Source organism: Balaenoptera physalus (assembly GCF_965194825.1).
Source record: "Balaenoptera physalus genome assembly, chromosome: 3".
NCBI classification, from domain to species: Eukaryota; Metazoa; Chordata; class Mammalia; order Artiodactyla; family Balaenopteridae; genus Balaenoptera; species Balaenoptera physalus.
Window position 1 is genome coordinate 25,141,289 of NC_138890.1, and position 14,417 is coordinate 25,155,705.

The 14,417-nt window shown below is 41.5% G+C and overlaps 2 protein-coding genes across 4 annotated transcripts in view; one reads left to right on the forward strand and one right to left on the reverse strand.

The window, feature by feature from the left end:
- Positions 1-5,977, reverse strand: part of CPEB4 (cytoplasmic polyadenylation element binding protein 4) — a 63,747-nt gene extending 57,770 nt beyond the window's left edge. For 2 of the 3 annotated variants that reach the window (XM_082456423.1, XM_082456421.1), the window contains exon 1: positions 3,445-5,977. In XM_082456423.1, the coding sequence (XP_082312549.1) occupies positions 3,445-4,569 (1,125 nt within the window). In that variant the 5' untranslated portion in view covers positions 4,570-5,977. The remainder of the gene's footprint in view (positions 1-3,444) is intronic. The other variant, XM_082456422.1, reaches the window with a different exon arrangement.
- The window catches only part of LOC309658214 (uncharacterized protein), a 607,864-nt gene that overhangs the window by 505,024 nt on the left and 88,423 nt on the right, over positions 1-14,417 (forward strand). The gene's annotated exons all lie outside the window — the stretch shown is intronic.

Here is a 14,417-nt window from a genome sequence, read left to right on the forward strand (position 1 = left end):
CATGTGTGAATAGTAATAATAACAATAATAATAATAATTTCTACTTCATAGGATTGTTGAATGAATTAAATGAGTTAATACATGTAAAACACTTAGACTATCATAGGCATGTTAGCTATTATTAAATACATATTAGTTTAGTTGTATCTGAAAACTGGATTTCAGGCATGTTATCTGCATTCACATAATGAAAACTTCAAGCTAAGCAAAAATAACTTAAAAACAAATTTTAATACAAAGAAAATCCCAAAATATAATGCCTGTCATATCAGTTATTTAGAGGATTATTCACATATTTGGAATCTTTGCTCCTGCTCCATAAACATGGATAAAAGAGAAGGTTAAGATTGGCCCCCAAAATTAATTTAAAATGTCATCATGAATTTTAATTCACTGTATGTACCCAAACCTGTATTAAACAAATGTAAAAACCATTCTGATTCATTTCAAATTAAAATAAACACTGCCCAGTATTAGTTACATTTCAGGTAAATTATTTCCTTTTAATATAATAATTCCATGCTAAACTTTGATTTAATACCAATATTATAATATAGCCATGTAAATTCTATCCTGTAATTTCTGTGGTAAATTTTAAGATCCCTCTATAACAACTAAGGAATTCTTTCTAAAAGCAAGGGAAATTGAATTACTAATCTATAAAATGTCTTTCCTAAAATTAATAGTGTTTAAGGTAATAAATTTAAATAAGATAGCAGTGTTTAGAAAAAAGTATGGACTGTGATTGCAGCAGTTTAAATTTCACAGTAGCTTACTTTAGAATCATAAGGAATTTAGGAATCACCTAGGTCACCACCACCCCCAATTTTATGAAGAAACTGAGGTCCCCAAATGCTATGACACTGATAGAGCCAAGCCCACAACCTAGGTGTCTGGGCTCCCAGTCAAATAAATGTTTCTTCAAATCTTTTCATATCACATTTAACCAAGTAATTCATATCAACTCAAAACAGTATTTTTGCCAAAAAATTATTCAAAAGAATAAGTCTCTAAAACACACACACACACACACACACAACTGCATTCATTTAAGTAAGCACCACGGTACTCAGTTTACTAACTTCTTATATTTTCAAAACCCTATTAGGAATTTCTTGTCATAAAGATTATTTTCAAATCACTTATTTTTATTGTGACTTTCAACTCAACCCAATGCTTGCTCTCAGCTCCCTACCTCCCAACCTCTCTTTTTCTCTCTCTTCACTCTCTCACACACAGAAATATACACACTCTCCTAAAAATGGTGGGGATGGTGAACAGAAATCAACAACTTAGTTTCTAATCCTACCAAATTTGAGCCAGGTATATTGACTCATCCATTTTCCATCCTCAGTATAATAGACAACAATTCTAAGGGAAGAGTTAGTTTCTAACAGTATCTTTTAGTATCAACCTTAGTCTACTATTATTTCATACACCAGCTTATTCTCTAAGAAACCATCTGGTTAAAAAAATTTCACATGTTAAACACATCCCATTAGCTCCATAAAAATATTAATAATGTGCATATACATATAGTTTATTCATTTTCTGAAATTTTTATTTTTCCCAAAGCAAACCTTTATCAAAAGTCAGTAAACTGAGAATGGAAAACAAACTATGAGGTCACATAAATTCATTCTGTCACTTTATAAGTAGCAAAATAAAAAAGAAAAGTATTTTTAATTCTGAGCCAATCTTAACCCAGTTAAAATGTTGAGAATGCCGTCTTAGATTTTTTCAATTAGGAATATATAAATAATTCATAAAAGTTACCTTTGCATTAAATTTCCCTTAAATTTATGTTCAAAGGAATATCAAAACCAACTTTTTAAAAATAGACTTCATGGGATTGCCAATGTCTTCAACAGCCTTTCACCTGACCACTAAAGCATGATAACTGCTCTCTTCAGTTTGAGTAGAAACCCTTTCTAAAAACAAAAGCCAACAGCTTTTCTTATACCTGGGCAAAAAAGTTATTTAAAAAAATTTTTTTAAACTAGATTTCACCAAATATTTTAAGATACATCCTAATCATTATACCTGAATCCTTAGAGAAGGGATATTTAATTCCTTGGAATGACACAGGGTTCTCTTAGCAAACTTCCCCTCCCTCTGAGCAAATTATTAATTAAAACAGATAATTCTACTTGTGTTGACATCATATATGGAGACATTGCAATTATTTTGAAATCTGTTTGAGCCTTTGCCGAAAGATCTCTAAAATAACCCTCTAGATATAGCACATGTGTATGTGTACACATGTATGTAGCATTTTTTTAATCCTTGCTTTTTAACCTAGAGTTTGTACTCTTACCAGCTGTGTGCTCTTGGGCAAGTTATTGTATCCTGCTGATACTCAATTTTCTCATCTCTAAAATGGGGATAATAATAGAACTTATCTTGTGGGGTTTGTTCTAAGGACTGATTCAATGTTAGCTTATAAACCATATAAATTTCCTAAACACATATAAATGATCATACCCGCAAAGTATACAAATTTAGTGGGGCATCTGATGTTCAATTAACTATGAAATTCCCTTTATCCTACGTCTATCAACTAGACTGGCTGCTCATGAATTAAAAAACATGAAACAATGTGACTCTTGCAGAATAAGGATACACTGGTGGCAAGAAAGACAAGTGATCTTTGCCTGGATCTATTTTTAGGAATGGTTTAATTATCTACACCCCCAGTGTTAACACTGGAAAATAAACAAATGGGTGAAAGGCATCATAAAAGAGTCACTCTGAGATCAACAGTTTCATAGTATTCAAAAATAATTGGGGATGAAGAAAATATTTAGATCATTTCTCTAGCAGTCCTTACTGACACAAGGCAGGCCAGAATTTGCAAAAAGGTTTAACAGGAATTGCCGAATTGATGAATTCAAACTGTTCAGGCCGCAGGGTTCAGAAAGGTTTCAGGTTTAAAATATAACCAGTGAGAAAACTATAATTCAATAGCTGGTTTTCAGTGAATCACTACCTTACAGTGGAGAAAAATTAATTTGCGAGGTTATATAGTTATGCAAACGGGTAGAAAATGCTCATCAGTTTCCACAATGAAATATATTTCTATCTACATTATTTATTCTCACTTAAATAAGTAGGGAAAAACCAACCACGATTCTCTTGGCAGGCTGGAAAGGTATTATGGTTAATAATCATGACATCACTAGCTACCTCGTATTCATAATTATGCTAATTTACACGATTATCTAAGGGAAGATAAAAATTAGAAATTTACCAAAAAAAAAAAAAAAAAAAAAGCTGAATATTTTGTTCCAAATTATACTCCTCTCCTGCCAAAATAATGTCTGGTAATTTTCTAAGAAGAGCTCTGATATGAATACAGACAATTCAAACTCTCTTCGTTACACAGATATTACACCCTGCTGTTTCCTTATTTCATCTTAATCTATTAATGGAACATAATCTTACCGGAAAAGGAAAAATGTTGTCAGCCCTGTTCAAGCTATCTTCCATCCAGGATTTAGGAGCAAAGGCAGAGCTGGGGCGAGCGTACTTCTGGAGCTGAATATGATTGCTTGCAAAATTTTTCTTCAAAGGCGAGATGGAGTTCAGGGGCGTTATTCCTCCATTCAGCCCTCTGCGGTGATCTCGGCCTTGGGAACCTCCCCAGCCACCATATCCACCACCTCCTGGGCTCCAGGAAGAAGACGGTGTAGGAGAGGGACTCTGGTAGCTGCTCCATGGAGAGGGGGGCTTGTTAAGATTATTCGCCAAATGAGGCAGCTGGTTAAAAGCAGCATTTCTATGTGTGAAAGGTGGGGGATGGGGACTGGCAGGAGACCTCCTTTGCTGCTGATGCTGGCTGTGATGATGCTGGAAATGAGGGTGATGAGGGTGGTGCTGTGAGAGAGGCCCGATCTGAGGGGAGAAACTGCCTCCAAAGCCAGGGCTGACATGATGGGGAAAATTTTGAAACAACAGAGCACCGTTATTAGCCGAAGCAGCCGGGACCCCTCCCTGGTGAAAGAAACTTGCATCTTCATTGATGATTGTAGAGGAAGAAGGCGCTATCGCTGCTGACCAGTTACTGAAACCAGTAAGAGACGATGCGCTAGATGTCAAGGGTTGGGTTGAAGTACCTAGCCCCGTGGCTTCTTGATAATCAAAGCCTGTCAACACTGGTGACTCGATTCTTATTTTCTCCTTCCCGTTGCCATTTTCTGAAGAATTGTCCCCTTGATTTTCTTCAGATTTTGCCTTCTCAGTTTCAGGCAGTATTCCAGCTTCCTGACCTGGACTGGGGGAGAGCTGCTGCTTTTCTAAAGGGTCTTGCTGTTCCTGTTGCTGACTTTTTGCCTTTTCTGATCCCAAGATCTCATCCTGAATGTTATGGGTAGCCGGAGCAGGAAAGAGCCAAGCTGACCCGGCACTGCTGCCATTGGCAGCTGTGTTATTATTTATAAAAGCAGCGGGGCTGGGGGTGGCATTTTGGTGATGGTGTGGAGGCTGCAGATGTGGATGGAATCGGACTGGAAAAGCAGATTTATTCCCAGTATTGCTTTGCACTAGCACTCCAAACCCGTAATCCCCCATTTATTATTTTTAGGCCCAGAATCTTATGATTAAAAAAAAAAACAACAACCTGATGTCTCACGCCTTTGTATTCTCTACCCCAAATTTAAGTTGTTTGTTTGAAATGTCTTATTTTTAGCTAGCTCAAAGATCGCAGCTTATCACCCTAAATAGTTCAGATTTGGAATTCTGGTCTCTGAAAGAAAAAAGAAAAAAACTAAAAAAAAAAAAAAAAATGTCTTAGAACATTGACATGAATCCAACTTATTCTAGGAGGGAATAAAAACGAAGAGGGTAAAAATCAAGTCTTTGGTTAGTAAAATAGGCGCTTTCTTTTTCCAAAGGAAAACGTACATGAATGACAAAAACACAGCTTCTCAAGCATCTATGGATGTAGAAGAATAAGCATTGCGCGGAGTAAAAATATATATATATATAATTTAACAATCACATATGGTCTTCTTCAGCAGTTTAGATTCACTCACATAAAAATTAGAATAGGGCTAAGGGGAGAATACGTTCTTTTCTTGGCAGCTTGGTTAAAAAAATTCAGGAATAATTTAAGAACATTATATATTATATATTTATATATATAGATTATATTAGGTTATTTGGGGTGGGAGGCGAATTCCTGGTTGCGGGAGAGGAAATCAGCATGGACTAATGGAAAGATGATTGCAGGGAAGTTTCTGCTGTTCCTGGTCCTGTTTCTGATCTTTCACGGGGTGCAGTTTTGGCCTCTGGGGCTGTTCCTGAAGCTCTGGGTGCAGATCTTGCTGCGGTCGCTGTTCCTGGGGCTCCCCCCGGCCTCCTCTCCCCCATGAAATGGGTTGGAAACACCCGTTTCTCCCTCTTGGGGGTGTCGCGGTCAGGACGGATTAGCGAGACTCGACGAGGACAAGCTGGCGGTCCCGGGGTGCGGGGACCAAGGGGGCGACCTGGAAGGTCCTGCGGTTTCGGCCTCTACCCCTCTCTGCGGCTCCGGGGTTTTTTTCCCTCATGGGACCCAGGGGCGGTTTGTTCAGTTCTCTCAGTTCGATTCTCCGAGGGGGGAAAAAAGAGGAAAAATAGGAAAACCCCACCAGCGTAGTTACTCTAAAAGAGAAGGGCCTTCCCCCCTTTGCTCGCTCTCTCTCTTTTTTCCCCAGATTTTTTAAAAAACTGTAATTTAGAAGGCTTTTGTTTCTCCTCACGGTTGCTGGGCCGTCGTCGCCGCCGCCGTCGCTTTACCCCGGTCCCGCAGTCCCCGCTGTCGTAGTTGCGGACTCCGCCTGGCTCTTCTTCTCTCCTCCTTCCTCCTCTGCTGTCGCCGCTGCCGCCGCCGCCGCCGCTGCCACCGCCTCCCGGTGCCCCGGTTCAGCAGCCGCGGCTGAGTCCTTCTCCTCAGGACCGAGCCGAGTGAAATGACAACCAGCTGGAAAGACCGAGAGACACTTCCGGTTCGAAGAGGGAGGGGTGGGTTAGGGCAGACACCCCGCCCACCTGCCGAAAGGCCAATCAGATGCTAGAATTCAGATGAGGCCACGCCCCTCGGCACAGGTGCCCTCCCAGGAAGGTCGAAAAGTTATCTCGAGAGACGCCCCTTCCGTCTGCGCCTCGCCCAGTGAGGCCTGGCGCCTGGAACCCGCTCCCCCGACCCAGAGTGAGCGCAACTGGTCGCCATCTTTAGTGTGGGCAAAGGACTCCTGCGCTGTTTATCTCACCTAACCACGCTCTGCAGGAGTAGTATAGCGGGACGCGTGGAAGAGAACGGATTCCTCTAGCACTGCAGTAAAGAGTCCAGGTGTGGGAGATCGGTGGGGCAACCCCTGAAACCGCTGATGAACGGGAGGACTGCCCATAGTAAACGTGGTTCCCCAGGCATCACGTGCTTTGACCGGAGCTCCTCCCCAGAGGTATCTGGAAGAGGAGGCGGGTTTTCCCGGCAGCTGTGCGGTGCCTGGATTTGCGTATGTCCTTGTCCTGCATGTAGACCTCACGCGGGACTCTGCCTTCACCTTCCACTCCCCCACCCCCACTCCCCCTGCTTGGTTTAGGCTCTCATCTGGTGCAGTCTCAGGCACAAAGATACAGCTGCTGTAAACGTCCGTGGTTGAGCCCTCATCCCCATCCGGCTCTAGTGCACCCTTCCCGCTTACTAGAGGGACATTTCCAAAACGAAAAGCTTGTCAGGGTCCTCACCTGCTCAGATCTCTCTGCGATTGCCCACTACCTCTTTGAAAAAGACCAAACTTTTTAGTCTGGTGTTCAAGGCTTTTCCACTCTGGGGGCAGTATATCTTAACACCTCGTCTCCCTCCAACCGCCACACACCAAGGTGCTCCAAATATAATCTCAGCGCCTTTTTACCTTCCCTTTCCTCTCTTCTCCACCTGGTAAACTCCTATTTAGTTTTAGGAATCTGTTCAAAAGCTACCAACTCTGTCTTCCGAGTTCCCTCTTGCGAGCATCCATGGCCCAGTGTACGTCTCATGCTTCTTTATCACCCTCTATTGTAATGGTTGCTTATGTCTCCTGGACCTGTTGTCAACTGTGGGCTCTTTGAGGAGAGAACCTTGTAGATAGGAGTCATCAGTGAATGAATGCTGAAGAAATGAGTGAACAAACCAACTACAATGAAATCTTTCCTGAATGACAGTCCCTTTTCCAAATCTGCATAATTTCATTCCTTATGCCATTTGGTTTGGGACTCACTTCTCTCAAACTTTAATCATTTAGGTTATTCATTTGCTGCTCAAGGGCTCCATGTCTTGTTCATATTTGTACATTCTCACCACTATGACCACCATCAGGACCTAGATTAATGCCTTGCTCTCAGCACTCGCTCTAAAGATGTTGAATAAGTGAGTGTTTTCCTTTAGTAGAAAATGAGAAATGAAAAGAAATCAGAGGAGAGCCACAAGTGACTATGGCAAGAGTAGGGAATAAAAAAGGGAGAGATCAAAGACTTTTAAGAAGAATCTCATGAAAAAAGGTGGCTTCCATTTCATTTCCCTAGCCTTTCCTCAATGCCCCAACTTCTGCTGCCTGAGTTTATCAATCCTCCCATACTTCCATGTAGAACACCTGTTTGGGACCTTAATCGATGATTTTTTTGTCTTTCGTTGTGTCATGAACATGAGTCTTGTCTCTGTAACTCTACTTTGAGTTCCTTAAGTGTTAGGGATTGGGTCTGATTCTGCTGTTTATTCCCCACAACTGGACATACCTTGAGACTTAGCTGGTTCAGTTAGGTGTCACTTCCTCCAAAATGATTTCCCTGACTGCTCCTTTTTGTAGCATCTTATAGATTCCTCTCATTTACTCACTGCTGGTTGTCAGTGAGTTAGTTTTTTCGCAAGCAGAGCTTGTGTCTGATTTATCTGTGTGTCCCCAGTGGCCATCAGAGGGTCTGGCACAGAGCAGACTCAGGACATGTTTACTGAATAAATGAATGAATGACTCTTCAATGCACAGTAGATGGTTGAGAGTCTTTTGGGGCTGCCAATTCTTAGTGACTAAAATGGCTGCCATATTTGAAGGAAAGAGGGCTATCTTTAGAACCAAACAGGTAATTTGAATCCCAGATCTGCTACTTCCTAGTTGTAGAGCTCTGGGCATCACCTCTACAAGCCCCTGGTTCCTCATAGATAAAATGTGAATGATATTCCTCCCTGGCTAGGAGGTGGTAAATTACATGAGATACAAGTGAAGTGCTGGGCTCATAAGAGGTTTTCAAAAATGTCAGTTCCTTATTAATATATGAAGCGCAGAGAAGCACTTCTCAAGTGTCTTTTGCCTAGAAGCTGCATGCATGAGTGAATCCAGGAACCTATGTTGGTTTGTAGAGGGAGGAGACACACCAGAGCCATAGTCAGGGTGCTGCTAGGTCAGCCTGATCTTTTAAGGCTAAATCAAGCATGGGCAGTAGGTTTGGGCTGGGCTGAAGCTAAAATGATCTCTGCAGACATCAGGTTCCTGGCTAGGGATTAGGAGCATGGGAGAAGGGAGCGGGAAGCAATTCTCTTGAGTCAGTTGCCTACTCAGAAACCCAGGATACCCAGCTCAGGGCTGCCCTCCTTGAAAACATTCTGGCCTCAGAAACTGTCCCAGGTAACCATGACAACAATTCAGCAGCTCTATTTAGGATTTCCAAAGAGATCAACAGTTGCAGATGAGTGCTGGCTTGAACACTTTGCTGGCAGAAGAGAGCGCCTCCCATGAAACATGCTCACTGGGAAGCTTTCAGGTTGCAGAGAAAGCAAGCTCTCCCTGAACGTTAAGGTGCTACCAGATTTTTTTTTAATTAAAAAGATTTTTTTAAAAACCCTCCCTCCCTGTCCATTAAGGGCTGACACACCTTCAGAAAAGTTGTAGGCTAGTGAATGGACCCTGCTGGCTACAGCCCAGCCCCCTCTGGGGTTTGAGGTCAACCACACCCCAAAGTCGGAGCCTCACAGGAAGCAGGGCCCTAATATTTCCTTCATCAGCCTCTCTTAAAGCTTGGCAGGCGATATAAATCTCACCCCATAATCACACAGAGTGAACTCTTCCCCACGCTAGCTAATGTCCTCCACCACTGCCCTTGAAGCACCCTGTCTTCTCCCAACAGCACACACCCAAGCTCCCCAGGGGCCTGTCTAATGACTTTAGCAATCAGGGCCACCACCCAACGTTGCCCAGGTTGTACACTGTGCAACTCCATAAGGCACCACAGACTATGATGTGAACGCCCATCCCCCTGTTGCACAATGCAGTGGCCCTGCTTTGGTTCATTTCCATGAGACACCGAGGCACATTATGGAAATATGACACTCATACACAAAGCCACCAGGTACTACCATAAATTACATGAACACACGCTCATCACATGGAGAAATATGTAAAGCAGTTGGTCTTTTTAGATTTGGTGGCCCAGGAGCTTTCTGTAATGGAACTGAAGGACACCGTGTCCTTGGTGTTGTTTTGGGTGGGGAGCTGTAGTGAGAAGACAAGTCCGGGCAAGTACATGGTCCAGTCCCCTAAGAGATTAATACCCAGCAGTTATTTTGCTTAGCAGCGTTAATAAGAATTCTAACATAGTAGAGGAATATATATGTTACTGAAACGAAAAAAATATAATATTAATATTCAAAAGCAGGTCTTGTGAAGGTAGGGGAAGAGAGAAAGATGGAATTACTTTTGGAATATCCTCTTTTCCAAAACTACCCGAAAGCTCACTACCAGAAGGCAAGACAGACAGAAACAGAACCACGTCCTGAAGGCAGGTTTCATTAAACCCACCTCTGATCTTCACCCTGTTTCAGTGTTGGAAAGCAGGCACATTTACTTAGAAAGCACCATTGGGTTTTTTTTTACAGTTAATTGCTGGGTTACATTTTCTCCTTTTGTTTGTTGTTTATAACCTGCACAAGCCCTCTGCATTTTAAATACTGTTTTCTTCCTGCTTTCCCACTTAAGGTGTTGTCATTAACATGGAGTCCATAGTTAACAACCCATTTTGGTGGGGAGCAGTGAAGTCAGTTCTTCCAACGCAGTGTCACTGAACAAAAGGTCTGGAAAGGTCCAGGACGGAGACGCGCTTCACTTGATTTCGCCATATCCCGGCAAAGATTTAGGTGAGCTGGGATGGAGGGTTGACCTTCCAAACTGTGACATGTATCACATGGGATGACTTGGATTCTTTTGTGGTTCCAGCCACATATGTGGATGGGCTGTTGACCTAGATTACCCCTGGCTGTTTTGATTGGACACACTGCACTTCCCTGTATCAAAACCATGGCCAGGCTGCCAAACAGCTGCCATCTCACACTCTGTGGCTAGACTAGAGGATCTTCACCTGCGATGCTGGAAAAGGAAGAGCTTTTTGGAGCTCACAGGGAAGCTGCAGAGTCCAGAGATCAGAGATCTGGGAGTCAGAGACCAAAATTTTAGCCCCAACATAGCCTTGAACTCACAGGCACTGGTCCAGTTTGTCCGATGATTTCCTTTCAGCCAGAATTTTTACTGCCAAAGGAGTTTCACTTTGGAACCCGTAAGCAATAAAGTTTCAAAGAAAGTCGTCTATATAAAAAAACACTAAAGATGGTCCTTTCCTTTTATGTCCAAATTTCTTGCTCCCCTATTCTTGGAGTATATATATATATATATATATATATATATATATATATATATATATATATATATATATATAACTAAAGAACAATTGTAAGAGTTGATTCGTAAGCATCCAACCTCAAACTTTAGCATGCAGTTCCCATGGGAGCCCATCAAACGCAAATTCCCAGACCCTGCCCCCATGATATTCTGATTGTTTTCTCATAGTATTTTCTCATAAAGTTATAAGGTACTAAAGATTTTCTCATAATAATGCAAAAGCACAGAAAATCCAAATGAAAGATGCCTAAAAAAGTGCCTTTCTCACATGAAAGAAGTTTGCAAGAGTCCATATAGCGCTGGTGGGGTAGTTTCAAGAAGTCATCAGAAACCAAGGTTCCTTTTATTTCATTGCTTTTCCCTCCTCAGAATTCAACTTCTACCTAGGATCTAAGATAGTTGATCTAGCTCCAGCTATCACGTCTGTATTCCAGACCACAGGAAATAGAAAAAGATGAAGAAGGACACAACCGTTCTTTGAGGGAACTTCAGAAGACATACACGTCACTTTCGTTCTCTTCTCATTGGCCAGAATTTGGCCATATGGGCACACCTAATGGCAAAAGAAGTTGGGAAGTATAGTCTTTATTTCATGCTTTATGTATTAAGCTAAATATGGATATTCTATTATCAAAGAAGCAAAGGGAGGTGGATATTGGGGGTGGGGCATGTAGACCAGAGAGGTTTCATGACTACCTGAGGTCTAATAGCCAAGTCAATGCCCTCATTTTGCAGTTGAGGAAACTCAACTCAAGGCCCCAGGGAAGGGCCTTGTCTAAAATAACTCAGTTATTTTGCCCAGGTATCTTGACTCAAAACTCTTCCCTCTACTCGGTGGTCCTCAAATTTTAGCAAGCATCAGAATCACCTGGAAGACTATTTAAACCAGAATTTCTGATTGAATAGGTATGGGATAGAGCCAAGAATTTTCCTTTCTTTCTTTTTTTTTTTTTTCTTTCATTGCCCTATTACTTTTATTTTTTTAAATTTTTATTGGGGTATAGTTGCTTTATCATATTGTGTTAGTTTCTACTGTACAGCAAAGTGAATCAACTACTCAGCTATACGTATACATATCCCTCTTTTTTGGATTTCCTTCCTGGACTTGCTCACTGAAGTTTTTTAAATAGAGAATCTAAAGACCTTACTCCATTGCTTAAATACTTTCAAGTGGCTTCCTTATGTATTCAACTCTATTTTTCAAACTTGAGTGATTTTCATTCCAGCATCCCAGTTTTTGCCATATAGATGTAGTTCCTGCATTGTCATTCCTTTAACATTTTTTATAAACTGGTTTATCTTTAAAAAACAAACAAATAAATATGCAGTCAAGACAACTTGATTAGCCACCTGAAATGCTATAACCAAAAGGTAATTATCACATTTAAAATAATGAAAACAAAATTATGGTATTGAATTGCTCCTGGATCCTGTAAGTATATCACAGGCCCTAAGTCTGAGGCTTTCTTTCTCTTTGTTAAAAAGGAAGATTAATAAGGTTAGAGAGAGGTGCTAAAGACACTAGCCCAACCTGGAAAGGTCATCCTTACATAATGAGAAGGCCTGAAAAAGAATGGAAAAGGAGCGAAATTTCTCATTGTGTGATTCAAGATTATATACTGTCTTGTCTGTGTACCACCTACAACTATCTCATATACCCCACTGGGAAGGGACCCATTGTCTGGAAAGCACTTCCAGACTCCTGAATGTGGTACCCCATGCACCTGATGAACTGGCACTTGCCTAACGTTTTAGCATCATCTCCTGCCACTCTCTGACAGCACTGTTCCGACCATTCTGAAAAACTTAAGGTTCCAAGAACTTACAATGTCATGAATGCTATTTGCTGGAAGTAACAGGATGCATGAGTAAGAGTGACAAACAGTAAGTGGTGATTTTTCTCGCACATCAAGAAGTCTAGAGGTGAGCAGTTGCTGATGCTGGCCGGTCAAGTACGACAGGGCTGTGGGTTGGAATCTCTGGATGTTCTTGGCCTCACCTTCAGGGTCTTAAGATGTCTGCCACAGCCCCAGTCATCACACCATGACATTCAGAAGCAAGACACAGAGGGCTTCAAAGAGCTGAGAGTTTCTGGTCACGAGCTTTCCTCTGATCAGGGAGGAAAGGTCTTCCTCAAGGACCCTCCAAGCACACTTCCTGTTATATCTTTTTGCTCAGGATGGGGTCACATGCCTTGATCTAGACGAGACCTGGGCCCACCTTCCCTGAGACCAAAGGACCCCAATGTGAAACAAGCAGAATCAGAATTCTGCTAGCGAAGGAGCAGGAAAGTCTTTGGAGGAATCAGCAAGTGTGTCCTATGCTCACCACACAACTTTCTTAGGCCTTTCAGTGTATGTCTGTCTGCCAAGAACAGCTATCTCGTTTGCCAGGGGAGCTCAGACTCAAGCACCCTCACTGCCTTCTCTGACCCCCCAGCAGAGGTGGGCATCTTCTCCCAGGTTGGCACAGACACTTGGCCACATAACTGACTATTTATGTAATTGGCTATTTAGATCCACCCACTGGAGTTGCTCCTCCGGGTCAGGCACTTTTCTGTTGTGTATCCCCTAAGCCCGGCACTATGCCCAGCACACAGTAGGCCTTTAATGAGTGTTTGTTGAATTAAGGGTGAATTAATCAGTTTTCTTTCCTCTTGATATACAAGTCATAAGGAAGTCGAAGTAATAAATGGTAGGTTGACTTTAACAACAAGCCTTGGAAAATTTGGGGAATCTCCTAATAGCGTACATCAAGTTTCTATTGGCATAGCATAAAACTTCTACCACACTGCTGATCTTTTGGCGAATTAGTCACTGTAGATCCTGGCAAGTGGCTTTATAAACTTAGTAAACCATTTCAGTCTTGTGTAAAACACACTGTACAGGGTAATAGCTTCGTTTGGCCAAGTCATCTTAGGTGAAGTTCCACGATTGCATAAAGCTAGTCTTTATTGATATACCCTCAATGTTAAACAGCCTGTTAATGAAGTGGATTGCCTTGAAGCCATTGAATAGTGCACATACACACACGTACACATACACACAAAGTTATCACCACCTGAAAACAATGGCAGAGGCAGTAATTATGTAATATTAACGAGCAATATCACATACAATTGGATGTGCCAGTTTCTAACATAGCTGAGTTAATTCTCAGTAATGGGTTTCTTGAAATGACCTGGCCCCCAAAGAAGTACCTTCAGGTTCAACAGTCCATGTAAAATATAATAAATGCATAAATAATTTAGCAAGGGAAATAGGTAGCATTATGGCCGCAGTTCTGTGCTCTTATTTAAAAGCCTGGCAGCTTGGTAGTTATAAACCACTATGTCCAGGGATGTTGTAATTCACCATTTGCTTGGAGTTGAAATGAGGCAGAGGAGAGCTCCAGGCCCCTAGCTCATTTCTTATTTAGAGGCAGGGGTTTTTTTTGTTTTTTTTTTTAAATCCATTTGGCTATTTAAATTCCAAAAATAGAAAGAGGAAGAAGAAACACGCTTCAAATTTAGAAGTTTAGAGGCTAGTTGGAGTCCTCTTAGGCAGGCTCTGGGATGTGTTTTTTTAAGCAAGTGAGTTTAAAAATTAGTTTCATTGTGTGTGTGTATGTCTTTTTAATCCATATATGGCAATTGATGAGGCAGTGTTTTTCAAATTCTAGTTCTTTTTGTTATCTCAGACACATAATTTTTTCTTTATTGTTGTATGACCTATCTTATTTATTATCCACCCAACA